The sequence below is a fragment of the Tursiops truncatus genome, chromosome 14 (genome assembly GCF_011762595.2).
Source record: "Tursiops truncatus isolate mTurTru1 chromosome 14, mTurTru1.mat.Y, whole genome shotgun sequence".
NCBI lineage: Eukaryota > Metazoa > Chordata > Mammalia > Artiodactyla > Delphinidae > Tursiops > Tursiops truncatus.
Genome location: NC_047047.1, coordinates 29,913,273 through 29,937,955, shown reverse-complemented (window position 1 = coordinate 29,937,955; position 24,683 = coordinate 29,913,273). Strand labels below are relative to the sequence as shown.

The window sequence follows — 24,683 nt, the reverse complement described above, 5'->3', positions numbered from 1 at the left end:
ATAAAACTATTAGGTGAAAGGTTGGTAAGAAAATGGATATTTGCAGGCTGCCTAAATTATCACATAGATCACTTAACAACTGCAAAGGGAAAACCCACCTTAAAAGTGAGAGCTTTTGGCCACTTTGACCCAGTGTTCAAACTTTAAATCATTTTATGGATAAACAATGAGACATTGTATGTACTATATGAATTATATAATATCAATCTATGAAGTATTCAAATCAGAAAGATCTAATTGAATCTAGCTAAGCTTAAATTTAGATCTAAGTTTACAGGATATTGGGCATATAAAACAATTACACAAATTACACACATATATATATATGTGTATTATGGCGACTTATTTGATTATTATATGGCGACTTATTTGATTATCTTCAAAAGATTATTGTCCTAAAAAAGACTGTGTTTGATTAAGAGGGACTTAAAAGACTGACAACCTAATACAATGAATAATCCTTGACTGAATTCTAGATTAAGGTGTGGGGGGGGGCAAGAGCTTTTTCTTACAGAATTCTAATTAATAAATGTAGAAGAAATGAGAGAAATCACCATTAAAACACCTTAGTAATAATCGCTACTGACAAGAATTCTTTGATACACCTCCCTCTCTGAAGTGAAGCTTAATTTCCCTCTACTTGAGGGTCGGCTACCTTAGTGACTCAATTCTAACTGACAGAGTATGTCGAGAAAAACAGTAGTCATTGTACAGTGGAGAAACAGTACCCTTCAAAAGTGCCACAGTAATGAAAGATATCTCCTTACATATTACAGGATAGAGACATGACAACTGAACACAATGTGGTATCTTGGATTAGATCCTGGAATAGAAAAAGGACATTAGTGGCATGGGGAAATGGTAATAAAATTTGTAGTTAACAGTACTGTACCAATGTTAATTTCTTAGTTGTGATAATTACATCATGGTTATATAAGTAAGATGTTAACATTAAGAGAAGCTGGGTGAAAGTCAAACGGGAACTCTGTACTATCTCTGCAACTCTTCTGTATCTATTCTTACCCGACTCTTGTGCCTATAAGAAATCCTAAGGATTGCATATGTCTAAATGAAAAAAATGGCTCTTCTGAAAATTTAATTCTAACATCTGCTTTGCTAAAGGTAGATAATCCAGTGACAAGCTGAACAGTATTTAGGGAACCCGGAGTCTATCATTTACTCTTTGCAAAACTTTAAGATTTTCTCAGAAATATTTTCTAAGTGATTTACGTAGTTTGAAGATAGCTAATAATAATAATAAAACATACTTTAAAAAGCACTAAGGTCTGTATTGCCTTTATATTTGTTTATTTAATGTGGCCTGCTGTATACTATATGTTCCAGGAGGCTTTATCAATTAACTCTACACACAGCTGTTCGAGAAAGTCTCTTCAGAGGAAGTTACACAACAACTTGCTCTCAACCTTCGACACCAATACAATAAACTACAAGTAACATATATACTTGTAGTTCATTCCCATTTTTATATAAAAATGTTTCTTAATTGTCCCATACTTTGTCACACACTATTCTGTTTCTGAAGTGAAAGGATTTCCTCTTAACAGCATGGATTTAAGTTACCTGTGTAACAGATTTTTTTTTAGGCTGCCAAATATCTTCCTGTTTTTAGAGAAATCCTCACTCTGTGGCAAAGCCTGACTCCTCTTCAGAAGATGAAAAGGCTAAATATGGTTATATAGTCTCCCTTGCATGTGATCTGGGCTAGCGCAATTACCAGTCCTGAACACAGAAGACAAAGATAGGGGTGAAAGAAGCAGAGACTGAAGAGAATCCACTTTGGTGGCAAACAGCCGCAGAGTCCCATGCCCAGTGAAAGTGGAAGCTGTAGTATCAGGTCCTCAGTAGGTGTGGCAGTAGTATCCTTTCTGGGATGATCTGTGGCTTGATTAGGACTGTAGGCCTGACAGTTAGTTGTCTCTTTCCTGAACATTTTCTAAGCCAGGTTCCATAACCTTCCTGCAAATTCTGGGAGTGTCCAATATCTTTTTAAACAAATTCCTTGTATGCCTGAATTTTTTTGCAGCTTGCGTTTAAGAAAATACTGAGTGATACAAAAATTGATACTGGAGCAGTTGTAAGCCAAATTCCCTGTCACAATGTCAACTGGACTACTAAACAAAAATGTAAATTTCTTACATTTATGTAGTTTTAATTTTTCAAGATGCTTTTTATTCAAGAACGTTAAAATATCCCTTTCTATGTGTTCCATGAACTTTTTGTTAACAGCATAGACTGAAGTATCCCATGTTGATATTTATTATATCACCTCTGAGAACATGTACCAATCTTGTGCAGAACTGGAAAGTAAACATCCTCCTTGGGCAACTGGATAAAATATGAGCATAAACTGTGTATTAGTTAACAATGCTGACTCAGTGTAGCCTCCTTAATATGAAAATTATATTGCCGTTACATAAGAGAATGCCCCTATTCTTAGACGTATTTAGCCCCTAAGTGTCATGATGTCTTCTCAAATGGTTCAGCAAATTTGGCTAACTATTAGCAATTGGTAAAGCCACATGAAAGTTATCAAAGTCTACAACGTACTATTTTTGCTACTTTTCCATAGGTTTTAAATTTTTCAAAATAAAAAGCTTCCTGAGGGACTTCCTTGGTGGTCCAGTGGATAAGACTCCATGCTCCCAGTGCAGGCACCCCAGGTTCAATCCCTGGTCGAGGAACTAGATCCCACGTGCATCCGCAACTAAGAAATCTACATGCTACAACAAAGATCCTGTGTACAGTAAAAATAAATAAATCTAAAAAAAAAAAAGCCTCCTGAGAAAATTCAATGGAAAAAGTCATCAATGCTAGTGAAAACTTGACAGTTCTGGGATAGGATTTCATGTCAATTTAATATATACTTTTAAAGCTGATATTAAGTTCAAACAGTTATAACATTGGAATCCAAAACATTTTAAATATTCATTTTGATTAGTACAGGTCTAGAAAATTTAAGCTACAAAGAAAAATTTACAAGGCAGAATGCTGTATTGGGTTTGTTATGAGCCACAATCGTATAAAAATGCAGACTTTGATATGAGGCCTCTGAAAATCTGAGTGAAAAACATGAATACGTTTTAATCTAATGATAAATTTCATAAGAACAGAGATTTTGTTTTCATTCATACTATATATCTACTATCTAGAACCCTGCCTGGAATATTTAAGTGCTCTATAAATATTTGTCAAAGAGATAACTGTACTCTCTCAGAATTACTTTTGAACATTTGCAATTTGCTAGGGAATTAACCCATTCTGCCTGAGTCCCTCTAGTTCAGGGGGGAAAGGTATATGTCTCCTACTAATTACGAAATTATGACAAGAGTATATTATACATTACAGGGAATACAGTCAATAATTTATAAAATAACTATAAATGGAGTATAACCTTTAAGAATTGTGAATCACTATACTGTACACCCGTAACTTATAAAATATTGTACATCAACTATATTCAATTTAAAAAAAGAAATTATGTATGACAGTAAATGCTCGTTGTACATAATACAAATACTATATACCAGCATCATAACCTTACTATTATTTAACAACTGTCTACTCTTCACAAAGGACACTCTGTTGCGTGATAGCTGAAACCCTCTTATTTTATCAGCTAGCACCTCCTTCACTTGGAGAACAGACCATATGCAGCCAGCCATCTCTTGGTACTCCCAGGGGATTGTTTCCTGGACCTGCCCCCTCCCATGGTTACCAAACCCCATGGATGCTCAGGTTTCTTACAACTGGCCCACCATATCTGAGGGTTCCACTTCAGTGGATACAGAGGGCCAACTGTACATAAACCAGTCTGAACAAAAGTATCTAACACTATGCCCAGACGACTTATTAATAAGATATCCATGCTCTCAGGACAGTTCTCGTTTTAAATTATATTTTACAACAAACTAACATTCTAGATGGCTGATAATTACGCGTTTGCAAATTAAAGTTATTGCTGACTTCACTCTCACATTCAACATCCAAACCACTGGCAATTCCCACAGCTCTGTTTTCAAAACATTTCCAGAATCAAACCACTTCTCACAATACGGTTGACCCTTGAACAACATGTGTTTGAACTGTGTGGATCCACTTATACACATGGAATTTTTTCACTAAATATGTACTACATGATCCACAGTTGGTTGAATCCACAGAAGCTGAGGTCTGACTGTAAAAGTTATACATGGATTTTTGACTGCTTGAGGGCTGGAGCTCCTAACCCTTGCATTGCCCAAGGGTCAACTGTACATTTCCAGAGTAGTGCTGACAAGAAATTGAACAGTCTCTAACAAGGCACTGCTGAACACTCGTTTGTGGCAAAGGAAGGCACTTCCTCTGAGCCATTCAGGTACACAGGCAATACGGAAATTCAGACTGTATCTTACCCTCAAGAATGAGTAAAATCTTGATTCACTGCTTGAAACTGTACCAGTTTTTAAAACAAATTTAATGATCACTTACCATGGACCAGACATTGCTAAGAACATATTAAAAGCCTCTGACTCCCAAGGTTATTCAAACAAACATTTTATATTAAAAATAAAAAACACTGCTGGGAAAAATCAGGGATGAGCACCTACTCATATTTAATCAAGATTGGTCTGACTGGAAGAATGGGAGTTTTGATTGAGAAAGGCAGAAGCGAGGGAGGGGATAATAGGAAATGTTAAAGCATGGACTACTTTGGGGAAAAGATTCTTGGATGGGGTGTTCTAGTAAAGCATACAAGGCAAAATTAGTCATAAATGTAAGTGTCAAGAGTTGAGGACAGTAGAGTTGCAGGATGATGAACAAAAGGGTATATGACTTGGGATGAGTTACTTTAATTCTAAGCTTAGCTTTTCCTCAGCTGTAAAATGGACCCATTTACTGCAGAATTCTGATGAGGATTACACAAGCTCATAAAGCACTTAACAGAGAACACATGGCAAACGATAAGTATTCAATAAATAAATAATAAATTAAATAATAAATAAAACTTCATTAATTCTCCTGCAATGGTTGGTCCCCTGTCCCCAAGCTAGTACTGCTTGCTTTTGTAGACTGGCCTAGGAAAGCTTAAGTTGTCTTCATTATTTGATATTCCCAAATCAACGTACTAAATAGGTTAAATTCTCAGATTATTTTTGGCAGTTTCTGAAATTAAAAACTTCAAAATAAGATTCTTAAAGACATTATAAAAGATGAGCCGTTCTTAATCCAATATGCTGCTGGCTATCATGCTTCCAGCGAAGAGGCAAGAGGGAAAAAAGGCTTCCATAAACTCTATGGGGCTAATGATGTTTTAGGGAGTATTCATCTACAGATATAATCTTTCAAAAGACAAAAGTCATGGGCTAATTGCTGCATCCTATTAAAAAGACACATAACGTAACTAACAGATTATGAGACAAACTATCAAAAAAGTTTACCTATTCATTAAGAAAACAAGTGTAACTATATTTCTCATATAGATTACAAAACGTAAACTATTTTGTTGGCGAAAAAAATAATTGATTACGTTGTACTTCATAACAACTGTGATATCCAGAGAGTTGCAAAAAGAAACCTGAGCCTATTTTTGTTGCCTTGAGTTCTCAAACTGCCAGTATTCTAAGAATAAAAACAAAAAAGCTACGTCAAAAACTCATCGGGCTTTTTCTTCTTTTCGAGAAAAGCAACAAAGGCAGGATCACCTCAGCGGATAATATTTCGAAAAAAACAAAGGAGAGGGGGCGGGGAGAGCAACACGACAAAGAAAAGATCCCAAACTAAGATCACTTAACACTAAGTCTAAAAATTCTCAGAGGTGACTAAATATGTTAAGGTACTTATCAATTGTTGCTTCATTAAAAACTCGCCGCTGCTTCAACGACATGTCAATCAGAAAAGTAGCAAGCGACGATAAAAATGCATTATATTCACTTCCCCTCAGTTAATATATACCTCCGGGGGAGAGTTCCATTTTTAAAAAGCAGTTTCAAGATCCTTAAGGGGTCCGATTTGGGGCTTTTTGATCAGGGGAGGGGGTGCCACGGAAGGAAAGCCACAGAGAAGTTCAAGAAAAAACATTTGGCGTTTTTCCAGTTGGCAACTGCGAGAATAAAGTTTAAGTCCCTGAAAATCAGTATAAGCATTTTCAAGACAAAAATTCTTATCAACGAAAGACACTGAAAGGAAGAGTTTCTAGAGAAAATCAAAGTAAAATGAAAGGGAGACGGCTGTAAAAATCAAAAGAGGTTAATCGAGACGCGGGGGAGGGGGATGGGGGGAGAGAAGAAAAGCGTAGAACAAAAAGGCTAGCCGAGTTCTAAAAACAGGTTTGAATGAAAATCTTTTCTCCACGCCTAAGACCACAGAGCGCCCGGGACGAAGCCAAACGCGACGCTGTGGGGTAGTTACGCGGCAGGGACTAATTTAGAGGGCTGAGCCCCGTCTCCGTCCATCTCGTCCCCTCACAGCCCGGGTCTCGGTCCCTAGGCATCCCGGTGAGCGCTAGGGAGAGGAACCATGATATCGCGGCGTCCGCGGGGAACAATAGGCTGGGGAGCGGCGCAGAGCCGAAGCTTCGCTCCGGGACCAACACCATCCCGCCCCCCTCATCGCTGCCCCAGACTCACAGAGTCTTAGGCATTTCGTCCTCCATGGCTGCTGCTGTCGCGGCGGCGCCTCCGGGTCCAGCTCTCTACCCTTTACTACCTCACAAATCTTTTGAGCTGCTATGTCTGTGAAATAGCTGGGTTTCTCGGCCGACCGGAGGTTACTCCGCCCCCTCCTTCGGCGGCAATTACACTAAACCACCCGGCCCAGCGCGAACAATGAAGCCCCAACACAAGATGGCGGCGAGCCGGGAGCCTTGAAGCGGCCAGCGAAGTGACCCGGGCCGCGCAGGCGCAGAAAAATCTTGCACTTTCAACCTCCTGGCCGCCAGGCTGCACCTCAGTCCTTATATTCACTCGTTGCGCAGCCGCTCTTCCAGCGACGCTCGGGGATGTCTCAGACTGCGCAGGCGTAAAGGTTAACTAGTTCATGACTTGAGGAAACTCTTTTGAATTCCACTCCAGATTCGAATGTGTCAACAGTAATTTATAGTGAAATATAAATATTCACGGAAATGAAAAATTGTGTTTCCAGAAGAAGAAAGATTATAAAAATTATTTAAGGCAAGGACAAAAGTTAGATGCGCCGCCCGGGAATCGAACCCGGGTCGCAAGAATGGGAATCTTGCATGATACCACTACACCAGCGGCGCTCGCGATATTTGGTCTCGCTGAAATGCTTTAGGTTGACGTACAAGCAAACGTGTATTCCCGGAAGATTTGTTTATTTATTCAAAAATAAAAGTTTATTGAGAGTCCATGTAATCTGTTACTTTTCATATAAGAAATGATTTCTTTTCTCTCATTCCGATACAGTTGAATAGATGTTCCTGCTTTTTCTGTACGGAAAAAATCTCATTAAAAAAATTTTTATTTTTAGCTTAAAAGAGTTTCAAGGGACTTCCCTGGAGGTGCAGTGGCGGGACTCGGCGCTTCCACTTCAGGGGGCTTGGGTTTCATCCCTGATCAGGGAAATAAAACCCGCAAGCCACACAGCGCGGCCAAAAAACAAAAAGTTTCATTAAGAATTTGTCTTCTTCATCTATACACTACCAAATGTAAAACCGATAGCTAGTGGGAAGCAGCCGAATAGCACAGGGAGATCAGCTCGGTGCTTTTTTGTGACCACCTAGAGGGGTGGGATAGGGAGGGCGGGAGCGAGGGAGAAGCAAGAGGGAAGAGATATGGAGATATATGTATATGTATAGCTGATTCACTTTATTATAAAGCAGAAAGTACACACCATTGTAAAGCAATTATACTCCAATAAAGATGTTAAAAAAAAAAAAGAATGTCTTCTTGGTATTAACCAAATTTTTGAGAGCCTGGAATGTATTTCTAGATCTTAGCGGAATTTTTCTTTATATTTGAATTTCCTTGGTATATTCAATGTATACTGAAAAATATTTAAGAAATAGTTCTTTAATGCAAATAGGTCCCAAGAATTCTAAAACCAACTGACTCAGAATATATACAAATTTCAGCCCTCTTCCAGGGAAGCAGAAAAATTAGGGCTCTGAAATGTACTTCAGTATACTCATTATGTGTTTTGTATTGCATTTCATAAGTTATGTAAAAGTTTTTAAACATTGGGAAATGTACATGCCCCAAAATGTGGTGTTTTCTTTGGACTAGTTCCTTTAGACTTCGATACTTTTGGATAACCATTTTTAGAATTGTCTTTAGAATCTGGTGCACATTCTTGGGATTTTATTCAAAGATATCAAATATTAGTCTTTTGGGGATGAATAAGACAAATGTTAATAGTGGATAGTATTTTTAAACAACGTTTTGAGATGTAATTCACATAACATACATTTCTTCCATTTAAAATGTAGTTTGGGAGTTCCCTGGTTGCCTAATGGTTAGGATTCCGGGCTTTCATTACCACAGCCTGGGGTTAACCCCTGGTCGCGGAATTGAAATACCCCAGGCTGGCAGCCAAAAAAAAAAAAAAAAAAGGAAAAAAATGTATAAAGATAGAATGCACAGTTCAGTGTTTTTGTTTTGTTTTTTCAGTACACGGGCCTCTCACTGTTGTGGTCTCTCCCGTTGCGGAGCACAGGCTCCGGACGCGCAGGCTCAGCGGCCATAGCTCACGGGCCCAGCCGCTGCGCGGCATGTGGGATCTTCCCGAACCGGGGCACGAACCCGTGTCCCCTACATCGGGAGGCGGACTCTCTACTACTGCGCCACCAGGGAAGCCCCAGTGTTTTTTTTTTTAGTGTAATCACAGAGATGTGCAACCATCTCTATAATCAATGTTAGAACGTTCACCGCCGAAAAAATGAAACCCTTACCGATTAGAAGTCACTTCCTATTCCCCATTCCACCCCCCGCCACAACCCACTAATCTTCTGTCTCTATAGATTTGTCTATTCTGGACATTATATTGTCCACGAAAAATTTGATTAATAGTCAATCTAAGAAAGCAATAGAGAATTTTATTTGAGCCAACCTGAGGATTATAGCCCGGGAGACAATCTTTCAGAAAGCTCTGAGGACATTTCTGCCCATTAGAAGTTAATGCACAGGGCCTCCCGAGGCTGCTGCCAGTCAGGTGAGCTCCGGTCTGTCTGCGCTGCGGCAGGGAGGCCGCCGGATCAGCGAACCAAACCAATGCTGGGCGTGGAGGTGGTGCCTCAGTGTTCTCTGGGAAACAAGCAATGGGAAGGTGCACTGGTCTCCTCTAAGCCATCACCTCATCTTTAACCTGACTCAGGATGGGATGAAACTATCAGAGACTTAAGGTGATCGAAATATATGACTTGACTAAAGTAAAGTTAAAATATTGTGGTGTGCATTTCAATTCTCAAGCCATAGCTCCCACCATTGAGCAGATTGACCAGTCTTTCGATGCAACCCATCCTGCAGTGTACAACTCCACTGAGCAGCTCTTCCACCTCAACTTCAGAGGACTGTCTTTTTCTCTTTTCAGCTAGATTCATGGACCGAGGCTCCCAAGTGCGAACCCAGTTTTGCCCATGGTCTGGCTTCTCTCCAGACAACACACGAAGCAATCGTGAAACGAATGCACATCTACAGTGGAAACAGCCTACAGGATACCAAGGTTCCCATGATGCCCCGAGCTGTTTCCTGGGCAATGTGTGTGCTGAGAGTATAGATGTTCTTTGAGATGGAACTGGACCCTCAGGTTTATGACTTCGCCTACTTGCCGCAGGTTGCGGACCCAGCCTATTAACAGATGCCAAGATGTGGGTATTTGAATTCTTAGTGTATTTTGGCAGTTCCTGCCAAGATGTTCTTAGCATGCTTACCTCTCCACACAAGGTCTTCTACAAGTCAGAAGACAAAATGAAGATTTATTCTCCTTCTCCTAATAAGCAAGTTCCATCCAAGTGCGATGACTACTTTTTTTTTTTTTTTTGCGGTACGCGGGCCTCTCACCGCTGTGGCCTCTCCCGTCGCAGAGCACAAGCTCCGGACGCGCAGGCTCAGCGGCCATGGCTCACAGGCGCAGCCGCTCCGCTGCATGTGGGATCTTTCCGGACCGGGGCACGAACCCGCATCCCCTGCATTGGCAGGCGGACTCTCAACCACTGCGCCACCAGGGAAGCCCTGCGATGACTACTTTTTTAACTACTTCACTCTTGGAGTGGACATCCTCTTTGACGCGAATACACTCAAAGTGAAGAACTTTGTCCTATACACCAATTACCCTGGACATTATAATTTTAACATTTATCACCACTGTGAGTTCAAGAATCCACTAACTGTAAAGAGAGAAAACACAGATGGTCAGACAGAAACGTGCATGACCTACAGCAAGGGGGACAACATCCAAGAGCTTCTGGGCCATCCTGTGGAGAGGCCTGTTGCTCTGCACAGGTCCTGCTCCCCAGACAACACCAACCCATTTGGCTCCACATTCTGCTTTGGTCTTCAGCGGATGATCTTTGAGGTCATGCAGAACAACCACATTGCCTCGGTGATCATTTATGGCCCTCCCAGGCCTGATGCAGACCTGAGGGCCACGGAGCTCCACTAGGATCATCACCACCCATGCCCCTCTGCCCCATGGAACTGTGCATCGCATCCTATTCGGCAGGCCACCCTGTGGGTTTTCTTGGACACCTTGTCAGTGTGGAAGGGCTGTTGTGATATTTTGAGCTCAGGCTGGGTGCTCTGCCATGGGGTGAGAGGCCCAGATATTCCTCTGTCCATTCTTAGCCTGCTGGTGCCAACAGGGGGCACAGACTACAAAGAGAAGCACAAACTCTGAGCCTTGATACCTGGACCCAGGAGCTCTCGGCTAACATGTAAGGGGAGAGTGTTCTGTCTCCCCTGACCCACACACATTGGGAAAACTTGAGGCTCTTTCTGTGGCTGAGGACCCAGGCACCCAGGACAAGGACAGGGTCCTGCCTTTGGCCCAACATTGCCACATGACCCTTAAGGCAAGCAGGTAGCATGTCCATAGTACTTGGTTGCAACTTTTGTACTACATCCACTTTAGTTACTGGATGAGCTGGCTGTGGCCAAGGTGGCCCACCTGCCCTTCCCTGTTTCTTTCATGCATGCACTCCCTGCCAGGCCCAGTAGGCACACCCAACTGGTTGAAACACAACTTTCTCCCATCAAGGTACGTGCCCAGGCCTGCTTCCCACCTTTCTTGGAGCCAGGCTTCAAGGCCGCCTGTTCCTCTACTCTGCCCCAACCTGGCTGACAGGGCTGCATGTTTCCATCCTGTTTGCCTCTTTTATTTAATGCCAGAGTTGTAGCCAGAGACAACTTCCTCCTTTTTTGTGTTTCAGCATTCTGCTCTGTACTGTGGGCTTGACTCCCCTTCCCTGACTCTGGGCCGTGTCCCCTGGCCAGGCCCATTCATAGCTCAAGTCCTCTGGGGCTCAAGGAGGGCTGGGCTGCTCAGTCTCTTTGTGGAATTTGCTAAGGAAAGTAGTATATGTGCTTTAAAAATATTAATCCTTTTGAAAAGAATTGAGAAAAGAAATGTATAATTTTATTCCATTTTAAGTTATTTTCATTTAGCAACTTGTGATACATAGATGACAATTTTGTGAGTTTTTCAAATGTGTGTACAGATTTTTGTAAGTATAGCTCTTTTGTAATTAACTCATGTACAGCCTCATCCTGTATAGTTTAACATCCTGTATAGTTTAGCCCAGGGGACCTGCCTTGGGCTCCTGTGTAGTGCCTGGGCCCACAGCCAGGCTTGTGTGGCATTCCCATGACTTTGGGACTGATTGGTGTCTTCCCATGTGGACTGTGGCCTGGCCAGAGACCCCCCCCCCCCACCACACAACCCACTGTGGGGCAGCCAGGACTGTTCCCATCCTCTTAGAATGGGGGAACCTTCCTCATGCCCTGCCTGTACCCCTCCTCCAATAAAGACCTATGCCCTTAGCAACAGCTCACCATGTGCTGTTGCTGGGATGTTTGTACTTAAAAAATAAATAAATAAAAGAGAATACACAGTTATATACATTTTGAAGACAAAGAGTTATATATCAAATGATGTATTGACAGTTTACATAGTCCAGATCTGCATGTACAAGGCAAGTAGTGAGTCATCTTGATTAAGGATTAAGAAAGGAATATGGGGATTCCCTGGCGGTCCAGTGGTTAGGACTCGGCACTTTCACTGCCCAGGCTGTGTTCAATCCCTGGTCGGGGAACTAAGATCCTGCAAGCTGTGTGCTGCAGCCAAAAAATAATAGCAATAAATAAAATAAAATAAAATACACTTGAGCTGGAAATGAAAACCCTCTTTAGTTGAGAAGGAAAAGAAATAAAACAGCCCCATGTTCAATGCTGCCTCATCCCTCATGTTATGTCTCATCCCTCATGTTATAGCCTAAGGAATTACCTTTCTGGTGCCAGGAAGAATTGCTCTTTACCATCAAGCAGGCATTCCTGTGTCTTTTAAGGAGATCTGGTTTATGTATAATTGTAGAAGCACAGTGCACACTAAAAAGGAGTATTGGCCCAAATGAGCAGAGAGAAAGTTTTATGTTTAAATGTTTTTTGTCCTCCCTTAAAGATAGTTTTATTTCATCAATTCCCTCTTTTGATCATTAATTTTTTTTTTTTTTTTTTTTTGCTGTATGCGGGCCTCTCACTGTTGCGGCCTCTCCCGTTGCGAAGCACAGGCTCCGGACGCGCAGGCTCAGCGGCCATGGCTCACGGGCCCAGCCGCTCCGCAGCATGTGGGATCTTCCCGGACCGGGGCACGAACCTGTGTCCCCTGCATCGGCAGGCGAACTCCCAACCACTGCTCCACCAGGGAAGCCCCGATCATTAATGTTTTGATAGAAAGCATTAGGTGATCAAATATTTGGTCCCTTGATGCCACCTGTGGTTGCTTACCTGCCCTGGGTCTGTCATGTCCCTCCATTGCCAGTTCTAAAAGCCTGGTTCTTTCTTTCCTTTTAGGGGGACTATAGTGGTATAATGTCTGTCAAGCACTGACAGTGAATTCCAAGTTGCCCAGTAGGACTTATGTCAATTTTACATTGCATGTGCATTGTGCATGTTCATTATTTTATAGAGAACTATAGATGTAATCAATAGTTTCAATCAGTTTAGATATTATTATTTTAGTAGAAGTTGGTGACACATAGCATGAAATGCAAGAAACCATCACTTTACAAGTTATACAAACTGTCATCAAAATTACCAACGGGAGTAAGAATGCCATTAGTAAAGATTTAAAGCAGGACCCCCACCCGCCGAACCAAACCTTTTTCCTAGTATTTCTCCTAAACTGGGAAGAAGATCATTTAGAGTGGAAATTTGCGTTTTCATATGTGTCACGATATGGGTCATATTAGAAAACTCTTGGGAAGCAGTTAAAATATCTAGGGCCATGTGATTTTTTATTTTTTATTTTATTTTTTTTTTGGCGGTACGCGGGCCCCTCACTGTTGTGGCCTCTCCCGCCACAGAGCACAGGCTCCGGATGCACAGGCCCAGCAGCCATGGCCCACGGGCCCAGCCGCTCTGCGGCATGTGGGATCTTCCCGGACCAGGGGCACGAACCCGTGTCCCCTGCATCGGCCGGCAGACTCCCAACCACTGCACCACCAGGGAGGCCCAGGCCATGTGATTTTATAGGACCTCTTTTCTCATCATGGAAACTTCTGAATTGAGCAAGCTAATGGCTTGGTTACTATCATTTAAGGCTTGCTGGGTGAATTTTGTTAAAGTCTCTGTGAATAATGACAACTTCTATTCCAAGCGAAGGAATAAATATTGTGACCAAACGATCATACCAATGCAAGACTGATTGATCCCTGTGTGTTCACATTAAAGGCAGATTGGCAGGGACAGTTTCAAAGGCTACCTGTAGGTGACCTTGCGCATGAGTAAAACCAATTGTGCATCTTCCTAACCAACCTGGGGAGAGGCAACGCCATAAAATTGTTCAATAAATCCATTGGATCCTGGTAGGAGCTAAGTAATATATATATATATATATATATTTATATCCATTATCTCTTTTTTAAATTAATTATTTTTATTATATTTTTGGCTGCATTGGGTCTTCGTTGCTGCGCACGGGCTTTCTCTAGTTGCAGCGAGCGGGGGCTACTCTTCTTTGCGGTATGCGGGCTTCTCATTGTGGTGGCCTCTCCCGCTGCGGAGCATAGGCTCCAGGCGCCCAGGCCTCAGTATTTGTGGCACGCGGGCTCAGTAGTTGTGGTGCACGGGCTTAGCTGCTCCGCGGCACGTGGGATCTTCCCGGACCAGGGCTCGACCTCGTGTCCTCTGCATTGGCAGGCGGACCCCCAGCCACTGTGTCATCAGGGAAGCCCTAAGTAATATATTTAATATCTAGTGAAAAGGAGTATTTATAGTCAGGTTCTGAACAAATGTCATTCATTGGCTGAATAAGAGGGTCCCACTTAGTGATATCAGTGGTAGCTGGCACAGTCCTAGGGTATCTTTCTTCTAAAATAAAATTTCTAAGGGCCATCCAGTTAGAGCCTTGGAGAGAAGAAATCCACCAAGGTACACCCGGAAGAATCTGTCGTAGATTACTCACTGTAAAGCCAACAATTGAATTAATTTTAAACCCTACTTAGGTTTTGTGCCCATGATAGAAAAAATTGATATATGCAAAAGTCCACAAAATCAATAAAACACTATAAATAATCATATAAGTCAGGTCCAGCATCTCAAGATAGCTGTCTAATTCTGATGTCATTGTCTTTTTGTCCTAGTGTGGGTGTAGTTTCTCTTCTATTTGAGCACTGTTTTAAAGTGAGTTGAGGTCAGCAGTCTTCTCTATAGACCAGCCCAGTGCAGGACCCTTCTAAAGTGGGACATAAGGATCCAAAAGTCAATTTCCTTTAGTTTTACTGTGTATGAGCTAGTCAAGTGTACCTGGTAAGGGTCTTTCTATCTAGGTTGGAGATGGACCTTTAAATAATGTCTTTCCCAGTATGCATAATCTGCCTGGTTGCAGGTCACGGGACAACTGATCTTTGCCCAAAGACAGACTACTGGGATAAGCTTCAGAAAGAAACTTAGAATGTCCTTTCAAAAGTTAATTAAACTTTACAATAATATAACATAGTAATGAGGAGCCCTTCAGGAAGTGAGTCCTAGGTAGAAAATATAAAACCCCAAAGACATGAACAACGCTAGAATTGAATATCCACAAGTAATTTTTCTCTCTAAAATTATCCTAATTTCCACCAAATATAGCCAAATTAAGACTAATTTGTTTGTAAAATAAGCCTGGCTTCAATAAACTTACCTTAATTATTTACATAAGTGTAATTGATTATATAGGCTCTTTAAATTGGCTTTGCTGGAAGTTTTCATAAGGAATCTCAGGTTAAACTTTTAAAAGGCCTGTCAAGGGTGGGCAAGCCACATCAAGGGCTTGCTATCAGATTCTGCCTGTGGTATCTATAGATTTGGGTGAATTCCTCTCTTCTCAAGGTCCCCAAAATATCTTGAGATTCCTGCACCAGCCAGCAGGTGGACTTCTTTATTTACCTGGTAAGGCTGCTGAGAACACTGAAAGCAGGGTACCAGGCTGTTTTCCAAGGGGCTTTATAGCTCCATAAAGTTCACCTTAGTTCTTTAAAGTTATTTGGTCATATCTGATTCTATCATATTCTGTAATACAACATTCCAGTCAAAGCCATGTTAATATAACCAATGTTTCCAATTATGTCCTGTTATAAGGAGAACAGATTCTTCTTGAACATATACAAATAACTATATTGCCTAAAAATAAGAATATTCACTAAGAGTTTCCAAATTCTGAAGTAATTAAGTTGAGAGAAAGGATAAATATTTCAATTCTGCTTAAAAACGTACAACTTACCAAGTTGCTCTAAGTCATTATTAGCTTAAGAGGAAACATTTCCTTAAAACTGGAAAACAAAGATTAAAAGCCAAAAATATTTTAGACAAAAAGTCATAAAAATTATAACCATATTCATCAGTTCACTCAGTCCTATGTAGCTAATCCTTGTTGATCTTGATCATCTGTTAACAGTTTATGAAGCCATTTTGTTTTCCATTAGAACTCTTTAACTTCTTACCCAGATTTGTGGTATGATTTGAACGATATCAGAAACCTGTACTTGTCAAAAGTTTCTTTCTATGAATATTCTTGAAGATGAAGCATTTTTTTTCAAAAACATCAGAGTACAACAATAGCTGTCCATAAATGGTAAAACGACTTTAGGGCTTCCCTGGTGGCGCAGTGATTGAGAGTCCGCCTACCGATGCAGGGGACATGGGTTCGTGCCCGGTCCGGGATGATCCCACATGCCGCGGAGCGGCTGGGCCCGTGGGCCATGGCTGCTGGGCCTGCGCGTCCGTCCGGAGCCTGTGCTCCGCAACGGGAGAGGCCACAACAGTGAGAGGCCCGCGTACCGCAAAAAAAACAAAAACAAAAGACTTTAAAAGGTATGGTTAAAGATCTAATTACAATGCAATTGACAAAGAAACTTGGTCTCATCAAATCACGTTCTTTTTCTTGCTGACAAATTTTTTAACATAGATTGTAAGATCTTATTTGACTTCTAGCAAACCTAGTACTTAATGTTGATGGTTCCACAGACACATCTGTATCAGTTAAACCAAAAAATTTAAACTAATTTTGATACCAAATATTAATTTAACATTGAATACTTTCCAGTGAACCTGAAATTCATTTGGGTTAGTTTCTTTTATATTTCTGAGTATTTACATAAGAGCTTAGTTTTATTTAAGCCAATTAAATAGAGCTAATTTACATTAATTGGCATTTAATTTTGGTAAAGCCATCCGAACGTAAAGATATATCATATCTATAACGTACACATGTATAGACAGACACAACCAAAGATCTCATAGCTTCATTTTCAAGTCTAGTCATGAATCAGGTATTACAATATAAACTCACTAGTTTGTAAATAACAATTGGAGTAAGTTAAGTTTATCTGCATGAGTTTAAAAAAGCCTCTTTTCCACCTTTTTTTCCTCTCAGTCTCAGGAATTGGAGATGGTTTAGATAAGAGTAAGGTAAGAGTTCCTGAGAGTCCTGGTAGAACACTTACATCTCAAGGCATAGGGAGAGAAAAGCAAGTCCCTCCTAGAAGATCTTGTTCCCTTAGGGTCTGAATTCTGAAAAGATGTTTATCAAGCTGGCATTATATAACTGCATATGCAAAGCCAGTTTGGGAATGTCAGAAAGAGCCCCATCTTGGTCATTTTCAGGGCGTGACTTTCCACAGTTCCCAACTAAGTAAGCTCTTGCAGGTATCAGTTCCATAAGTGTAATACATAAGCCCAGCTGGGTTCCCATAGGTGCCTGTCTGTCAGGGAGCTGTTTGGCCTTTGAGGAACAATTTCCCATTATTAATTTGGTAGCCTAATTCAACAACTTTCTGAAAACAGTGTGGTGTATCGAATGTGTGCTGCTTCTGAGTCTAGCTCCTTAGAGAGTTAACCTTGGATTCGTTTGACTCTTTTACATGTCTCTGTTCTTCCCTCTGATAGTCTAAAACTGCTTTGGGTGCTCAGAGCACTAGATGATCAGTCTTTACATCATGTGTCTCAGGAAGAGCAGAAATGACTTAATAGTACTGGGATTTCCTGTGAGACTGCTCCATGTCACAAGGATTAATCCTCAGACATTTCCACTAAGTTCTCAGTTGCCTGAGGACACCTTGTGGCCAGAAGGAGCAAATGTCCCTTTTCTTCCGAGTGGAATAATTCAGCCTCTCATTTCACTAGCTGTTTGTTCAGACCATATATCTACTTGTTTTTCAATTAAGCCAAATTTAACAAAAACCTGGCCACCTATCTGGGTTTTCCTGAGCCTCCCACCCAGATCCCCCTAAGTCCCTAAGAAATGTACCAGTGCTCTTTAAGACTCCAAGTCTTAAGTAAAATCAGCTTGAATAAAATTTGTAGGACCATCACCTAAAACAATAAGATCTGGATATCAGGAGAACTTACAGGAACACCTGAAAAGTACTGAGAAGCCAGTGGAACTCTAAGGACCTGAGCTGGTACTGAACAACAACCAGTTCAGGTAGTCTCCAGGTGTCCTCTGATGGGTATCTCTGATATCCTGCTGGCTATGCTATGCAAATGTCTATGAAAAGTTATTAGTAGTCAATCTAAGAAGGAAATAATTTTATTCGAGCCAATAGAAGACAGTCTTTCAGAAAGCCCTGAGGACTGTTTTGCCCATTAGAAGTTAAAGCACAGTTATATACATTTTGGAGACAAAAGGTTATATATCAAATGATGTATTGACAGTCTACGTAGTTCAGACCTCCTTGTATAAGGCAAGAAGTGGGTAATTGGTGACCCCTTATAAGATTAAAAAGTAAATGTTATATCCTAAGAAACTACCTTGCTGGCACCAGGAAAAAGTTGTTTTTATGGTTGAGCAGGCATTCCTACATCTGCTAAAGAGATCTGGTTAATATATCATACAGATGTACAGTGCAACAAGGGTAGTAGCCCAAACAGGCAGAGAGAGAATTTTATGTTTAAAATTTTTCTTGTCCTGCCTTAAAAATAATATTATTTCATCAGTATAAACAGAAACATAAAATATGCAGTCCTTTGTGACAGGCTTATTTCACTTAGCATTATGCTTTTATGGTTCATCTATGTTATAGCATGTATCAATACTTCATTCCTCGGCTTCCCTGGTGGCGCAGTGGTTAAGAATCTGCCTGCCAATGCAGGGGACACGGATTCGAGCCCTGGTCCAGGAAGATCCCACATACCGCAGAGCAACTAAGCCCGTGTGCCACAACTACTGAGCCCATGCGCCACAACTTCTGAGCCTGTGCTCTAGAGCCCGCGAGCCACAATTACTGAAGCCTGCACGCCTAGAGCCCGTGCTCCAGAACAAGGGAAGCCACTGCAATGAGAAGCCTGCTCACCCAACGAAGAGAAGCCCTCGCTCGATGCAACTAAAAAAGCCCGCGTGCAACAACGAAGATCCAACGCAACCAAAATTAAAAGAAAATACTTCATTCCTTTATCTTGTTCCAAATAAAATTCCTTCCAATGGATACAGCAGAAGTATTTTTTTAAGCTTTGAAAAGTTTGTTAAAACTTTATTATTTTATTATATATTATATATATTTTTAAAGCTTTATTAAAAACTTTAATAAAGTATTAAAGTTACAACTGTGTTGTCCTAAATTAGAAATAACATCCAGAAAAGAATCAGGGTTATCTTGAAGCAAAAAGACAGCTTTATTGTTCACAAGGTTTGCAAACTGGGGATACACAGCCCTCAGCTGAAACTGAAATTGTGTTCTCAGTGGGGGAAAGGGGTGAGGGATTTTTAAAAGTGAAACCCTCAGAAGCCATAGCTGGGAGACTTGTAAGGGGATTGGATGGCCCTTGCAGACTGACTACAAGTCCTCCCATCATGATCAATGATTGGCTGTCATTGGAGCTTCTTGATTGGGGCTTTTCTACGTAGGACCCTTAGCAGAATAAAAGTCTTTAAAGTTTTTGTTCGTGGTTTTTCTACGAACACAGAGTATGTGACTGAACCCCAGGTCTGTCATGACTGCCTGCCCCATTTTATTTTTGGCCCCCGTTAGCCACACTGGTCCATTTTCTATGTTCTTCCTTGGGAGATTTCTCTTATTTTTTTACTTTTTCTTAAAGGACCTTATTTTATTTTCAGAAAAGTAGCACATGCTCACTGTCACAAGTAAAACAATGTAGATAAATAGGGAAATGATTAATAATCACCTTATCCTCCCCCCATGAGTTTGTAAGCTTCCACATCTTACTTTGCATGCATACAGATGCACATGTCTGTAAGTACTTTGGCGTTTTGTTATTTTTTAAAATGTGGTTACACCATGGATATTACTTGCAGCTTTCTTTTCTCGCTTAAACTTGCATCATAGATATTCTCCAGTTCAACTAATATGGATCTAATTAATTGTTATTTTAAAAGCAGCAAAGAGTCCACAGAATATGCCACAATTTTTTCGGTGGCAAATTGAATAAGTGATAAATGGCATTCATTGACATACATTCAGGTTTCACCTATTTTTTGTTTGTTTTTGTAACTTTTAATCTCCCTCACCTATTTCACTCCTTCCCATGACCTTCTCTCCTCTGACAATTACCTGTTCATTCTCTGTAACTATGATTCTGTTTTGTTATGTGTGTTCATTTGTTTTGTTTTTTAGATTCCACATATATGTGAAATCGCACAGTGTTTATCTTTCACTGTCTGATTTATTTCAGTTAGCATAATACCCTCTGGGTCCATCCATGATGTCACAAATGTCATGATTACATTCTTTTTTCTGGCTCAGTAATATTCCTTTATATATATTATGTATAATATATTCCTTGCTACGTAATATATAGGAAGGAATATCTAATATATAATTTTATATATATCTAATATATTTCTTTCTATTTTTTCTATATATATTTATTTTATATATTCATTATATATAGTAAATATATGTATCTATATGTATGTATATTTATATACTTCTCTATCCATTCATCTATTGATGGGCACTTAAAATGCTTCCAAGCTAAACATCCATCAACAGAGGAATGAATGAAGAAGATATGGTACATATATACAATGGAATATTACTCAGCCATAAAAAAGAATGGAATAATGCCATTTGCAGCAACATGGATGGACCTAGAGATTGTCATACTGAGTGAAGTAAGTCAGAGAAAGACAAATATCATATGATATCACTTATATGTGGAATCTAAGAAAAGGGTACAAATGAACTTATCTACGAAACAGAAATAGAGTCACAGATGCAGAAAACAAACTTACAGTTACCAGGGGGCAATGTGGCTTACCCTCTGACAATGGCTTTTGCTGGGTCCCATATCTTTTGGGCCATTGCATTTTTGTTTTCTCATTTGTCTTCAGGTATTTCTTGATTTCCTCTTTGATTTCTTCAGTGACCCATTGGTTGTTCAGTAGCATATTGTTTAGCCTCCACATGTTTGTACTGTGTTTTTTGCACTTTTTTGTTTCTTGTAGTTGATTTCTAGTCTCATAGTGTTGTGGTTGGAAAAGATGTTTGACATGATTTCAATCTTTTAAACTTTACTGAGACTTATTTTGTGGACTATCATGTGCTCTATCCTGGAGAATGTTCCTGGTGTACTTGAAAAGAATGTGTATTCTGCTGTTTTGAATGCAATTTTGTTTATATATCTATTAAGTCAAACCGGTTTACTGTGTTGTTTAAGAACAGTGTTTCTATATTGATTTTCTGTCTGGAGATCTGTCCATTGATGTGATATTGGTGTTTAATTCCCCAATATTTTTGTGTTCCAGTGAATGTCTCCCTTATGTCTTCTAGTATTTTACACCTGTTCCCCCCCCACCACTACAAACAATGTTGCAGTAAGCATCCTGGTACATATACCTTTATGACTAATTATTTTATCTCTGTAGATTTCCAAACATGGGATTTATAAATTAAATATTGGGCTGGCCAAAAAGTTCATTCAGTTTTTTTCCATACCATCTTACGGAAAAACCCAAATGAACTTTTTGGCCAACCCAATATTATCTTTTTATGTATCTTAATAAATAATTGTTGTTAAAAGGTTTTAGTCATTCACACCCCCACCAACAAAGTCAGTACCTGAGATCTATGTCTACTCCACCTTTTTTTCTGCATTAAGATGTTATTATTCTTATTAGTTTCCCCCAGTATGATTGATGAAAACTGGTATCTCCTTGTTTGCAGTTACATTCATTTAAACTACTACTGGAGTTGAGAATTTCTTCATCTTGTCTTTTTGACCAATGGCACTTGCTTTCTCTTTTGTGATTTACCTAATTATGTACTTTGTCTGTATTTATATTGAGTTGTTTACCTCTTCTTAACCATTTGTAGAGTTCTTTGTATGTTTGTGATATAAACCACCATCTTGTCTGTCATTTTAGTGGCAAATATTCATTGTTTTTTTAAACTTTTAAAATTTTATCTCTGGTCATCTGAAAATGTTTATGTTTTATGTAATCAAATGTGTTTGTCTTTTCTCATATTACCTCTAAATTTCCTATCTTGCCTAGGACAGAATAAATATCATTTACACTATTTAGAATAAGAAAGAAATGAGATGTTTGGAAGTAACAGCATATGCAAATGAATTTCTTAAGGTAGTTCCAATGAAGAAAAAAAACCTGGAGACATAGCAGAATTATTGATTTCAGTGTTGTTATAGACAAAAAAAGTCATACACTTGTTAGATTTTAACTTTTATCAGTAATTTAGTATTTCACTGGGGAAAAGTCCAGTGTGAATACAAAGCTGGACACCTGTCAACATTTAAGTTTTAATCAATGATATACTGTTGCAATAGGGAAATATTCAAATCAACTTCGATTTGTACATAGGTGATCTCATGTTTTAAAAGGAGAATGAGAGAATGGGGGTGGGGGCATGAGTAGGGGACCAGTAAAGTCAGGGAAATGAAAGATTACAGAAATTGAGAAGCAGCTGTTAGGCAAGTGAAATCCCTCTGCTTTCGTTAACTGCTGCTTATCAAATTTAGTCTCCAGTCCTTCCACAAAGACTAGAAGATAGGGACTCTATCTTCATTTGTTAGCTGGAACTAACACTACATTTTTTTGGCAGCCTTGAGTTTTTTCAGATAGGCACTTTAAGGGAAGTTGGGCTCATTCCAAGGATGCGGCTTTGAGCTGTTGTAAACTATGTTCGTCTTTATATGCTAAAGCTGAGGCCCTGTTGAGAAGAGGTCTCAGAAGAACCTGGCTAGAGTTTGGTCAAGGAGAGGATCTTAGTGTCTAGGTTCTTAAGGAGACTGCTTTCTTGAACGCTTCTTTGAATAAATATTTCTTATATTACTTTATTATTACATTTCATATACATGGTAACATTTTCCACCAATGACTTAAAAAAAATCTTTTTGAGTTTTAGTGACAGTATTCTTTTGAAAAGTTAAGAGTGCAGAATGAGAAAGCCTTCAATCCACCTCCACTGTGCAAGTCTTTTTTACTGTCTCTTCATCAAGGGTCCTTTCAGCAGAATCTTTCCTAATGTTTCAGAAGCAGAAATGAAAGTTTCCACTTAGGACAGGTGTGTGAAGTTCACTGACATGGTAAATTCTAATCAACCAACATATATTTATTGAAGGGCTTTTAGGCTTAATGTACTTAGGTGTTGTGGGCATAATGTAGTTTGGAAAAAGAAAAGTAAAAAACACATAATTTAGTTCTTTCTTTGTAACGTGTAGAAAAAGGAGACTTAATCTTCATATTTTTATGTTCTTTCTGTTTTTTTTTTAAAGACTTTATTTCTTTTTTTTCATTGCAGTGCGTGGGCTTCTCATTGCGGTGGCTTCTCTTGTTGTGGAGCTTGGGCTCTAGGTACGTGGGCTTCAGTAGTCGTGGCACACAGGCTCAGTAGTTGTGGCTCACAGGCTTAGCTGCTCTGTGGCATGTGGGATCTTCCTGGACCAGGGCTTGAATCTGTGTTCCCTGCATTGGCAGGCGGATTCTTAACTGCTGCACCACCAGCAAAGTCCCTATTTTTATGTTCTTACATGGAAGTGTCTATTTCTTGTGTGACTTGCATCTTATTCCATTAACACCTCCATTTCCCCCTTTCTTACTGTGCTCTACTGGCTGTTCCACAAACATGCCAGGCATTTTCCTTGCCTAGAAAGCTCTTTCCCTAGATATTCACCTGGCCCACTCTCTCACTTACTGCAAACTTTTGCTCAAATGCCATCCTGCTCAATGAGGCTTGATCTGACCATCCTATTTAAAATTGCAAGCCATTCCCCTTTCCTCTTTCCCCACCCTACATCATTTACTTGTTTACTCTAATTGTCATCTGTCTCCCTCCACTAGAATGTCTGTGTCATTAGAATCAATATTTTAAAAAATCAATATTTTCTACTGATTTTTCTCAAGTTCCTGGAACACTGCATGCCACTTGGAAGGAACTCAATAAATATTTGTCCAATAAATGAGTCCTTTTTTGTAGTGGATTTTCTGCTTCCTTTCTCCAAGCTTATCCTTTTTTTAAACCATAATTTTATTTATTTATTTATTTGGTTGCTCCGGGTCTTAGTTGTGGCATGCATGTGAGATCTAGTTCCCTGACCAGGGATCGAACCCAGGACCCCTGCATTGGGAGCTCGGAGTCTTATCCACAGGGAAGTCCCTAACCTTTCTTTTTATCCAACTTGTTTTCCTTCCATCCATACTGTTCTTCATGTTCATGTACTAGTTTTTTCTTTTCCTTTTTTTTTTTTGACTGGGTGGGGGGGTATTTTAATTACAGAAATGGGATCATATAATACCCATCACTCAGTCAGCAGATTTTCTCACCTAACAATACTAGGACAATAGATACTGATGTTACAAATCTTTTTAATGCTTGCATAATGTTCCAGCATATGAGGTGAGTACACTACTTTCATTCATGTTTGTCACTATTTTTCCACTCCCTTCACTTTGGACCACCCCATCCCTGGTCTCCCCCATTTTTCCTTCTACCTAGTACCATTTACCCATTCATCCTGTACGCAACAGTCCCGAACATAGTGATCACTCAGTAAAGTGTTCGTTGC

The 24,683-nt window shown here is 40.0% G+C and overlaps 1 protein-coding gene, 1 non-coding gene and 1 pseudogene across 9 annotated transcripts in view; 1 reads left to right on the top strand and 2 right to left on the bottom strand.

Moving 5' to 3' along the window:
• The window catches only part of TIA1 (TIA1 cytotoxic granule associated RNA binding protein), a 29,113-nt gene extending 22,216 nt beyond the window's left edge, over positions 1 to 6,897 (bottom strand). For 2 of the 8 annotated variants that reach the window (XR_012325659.1, XR_012325658.1), the window contains exon 1: positions 6,627 to 6,891. Coding sequence is in view for 5 of the 8 variants with exons in the window: in XM_033838350.2 (XP_033694241.1) it covers positions 6,627 to 6,652 (26 nt within the window). In the remaining 3 variants the exon portion in view is untranslated. Of the gene's footprint in view, positions 1 to 767; positions 824 to 6,626 lie in introns of all 8 variants that reach the window. The other 6 variants (XM_019943018.3, XR_012325660.1, XM_033838350.2 and 3 more) reach the window with 6 other exon arrangements.
• Positions 6,898 to 7,187: 290 nt separating this feature from the next.
• Positions 7,188 to 7,258, bottom strand: TRNAG-CCC (transfer RNA glycine (anticodon CCC)). Its single transcript has one exon. It is a non-coding gene; the product is annotated as a tRNA-Gly (tRNA).
• Positions 7,259 to 9,224: 1,966 nt separating this feature from the next.
• LOC101322193 (phagosome assembly factor 1 pseudogene) lies at positions 9,225 to 10,614 on the top strand (annotated as a pseudogene).
• The last annotated feature ends 14,069 nt before the right edge of the window (positions 10,615 to 24,683 follow it).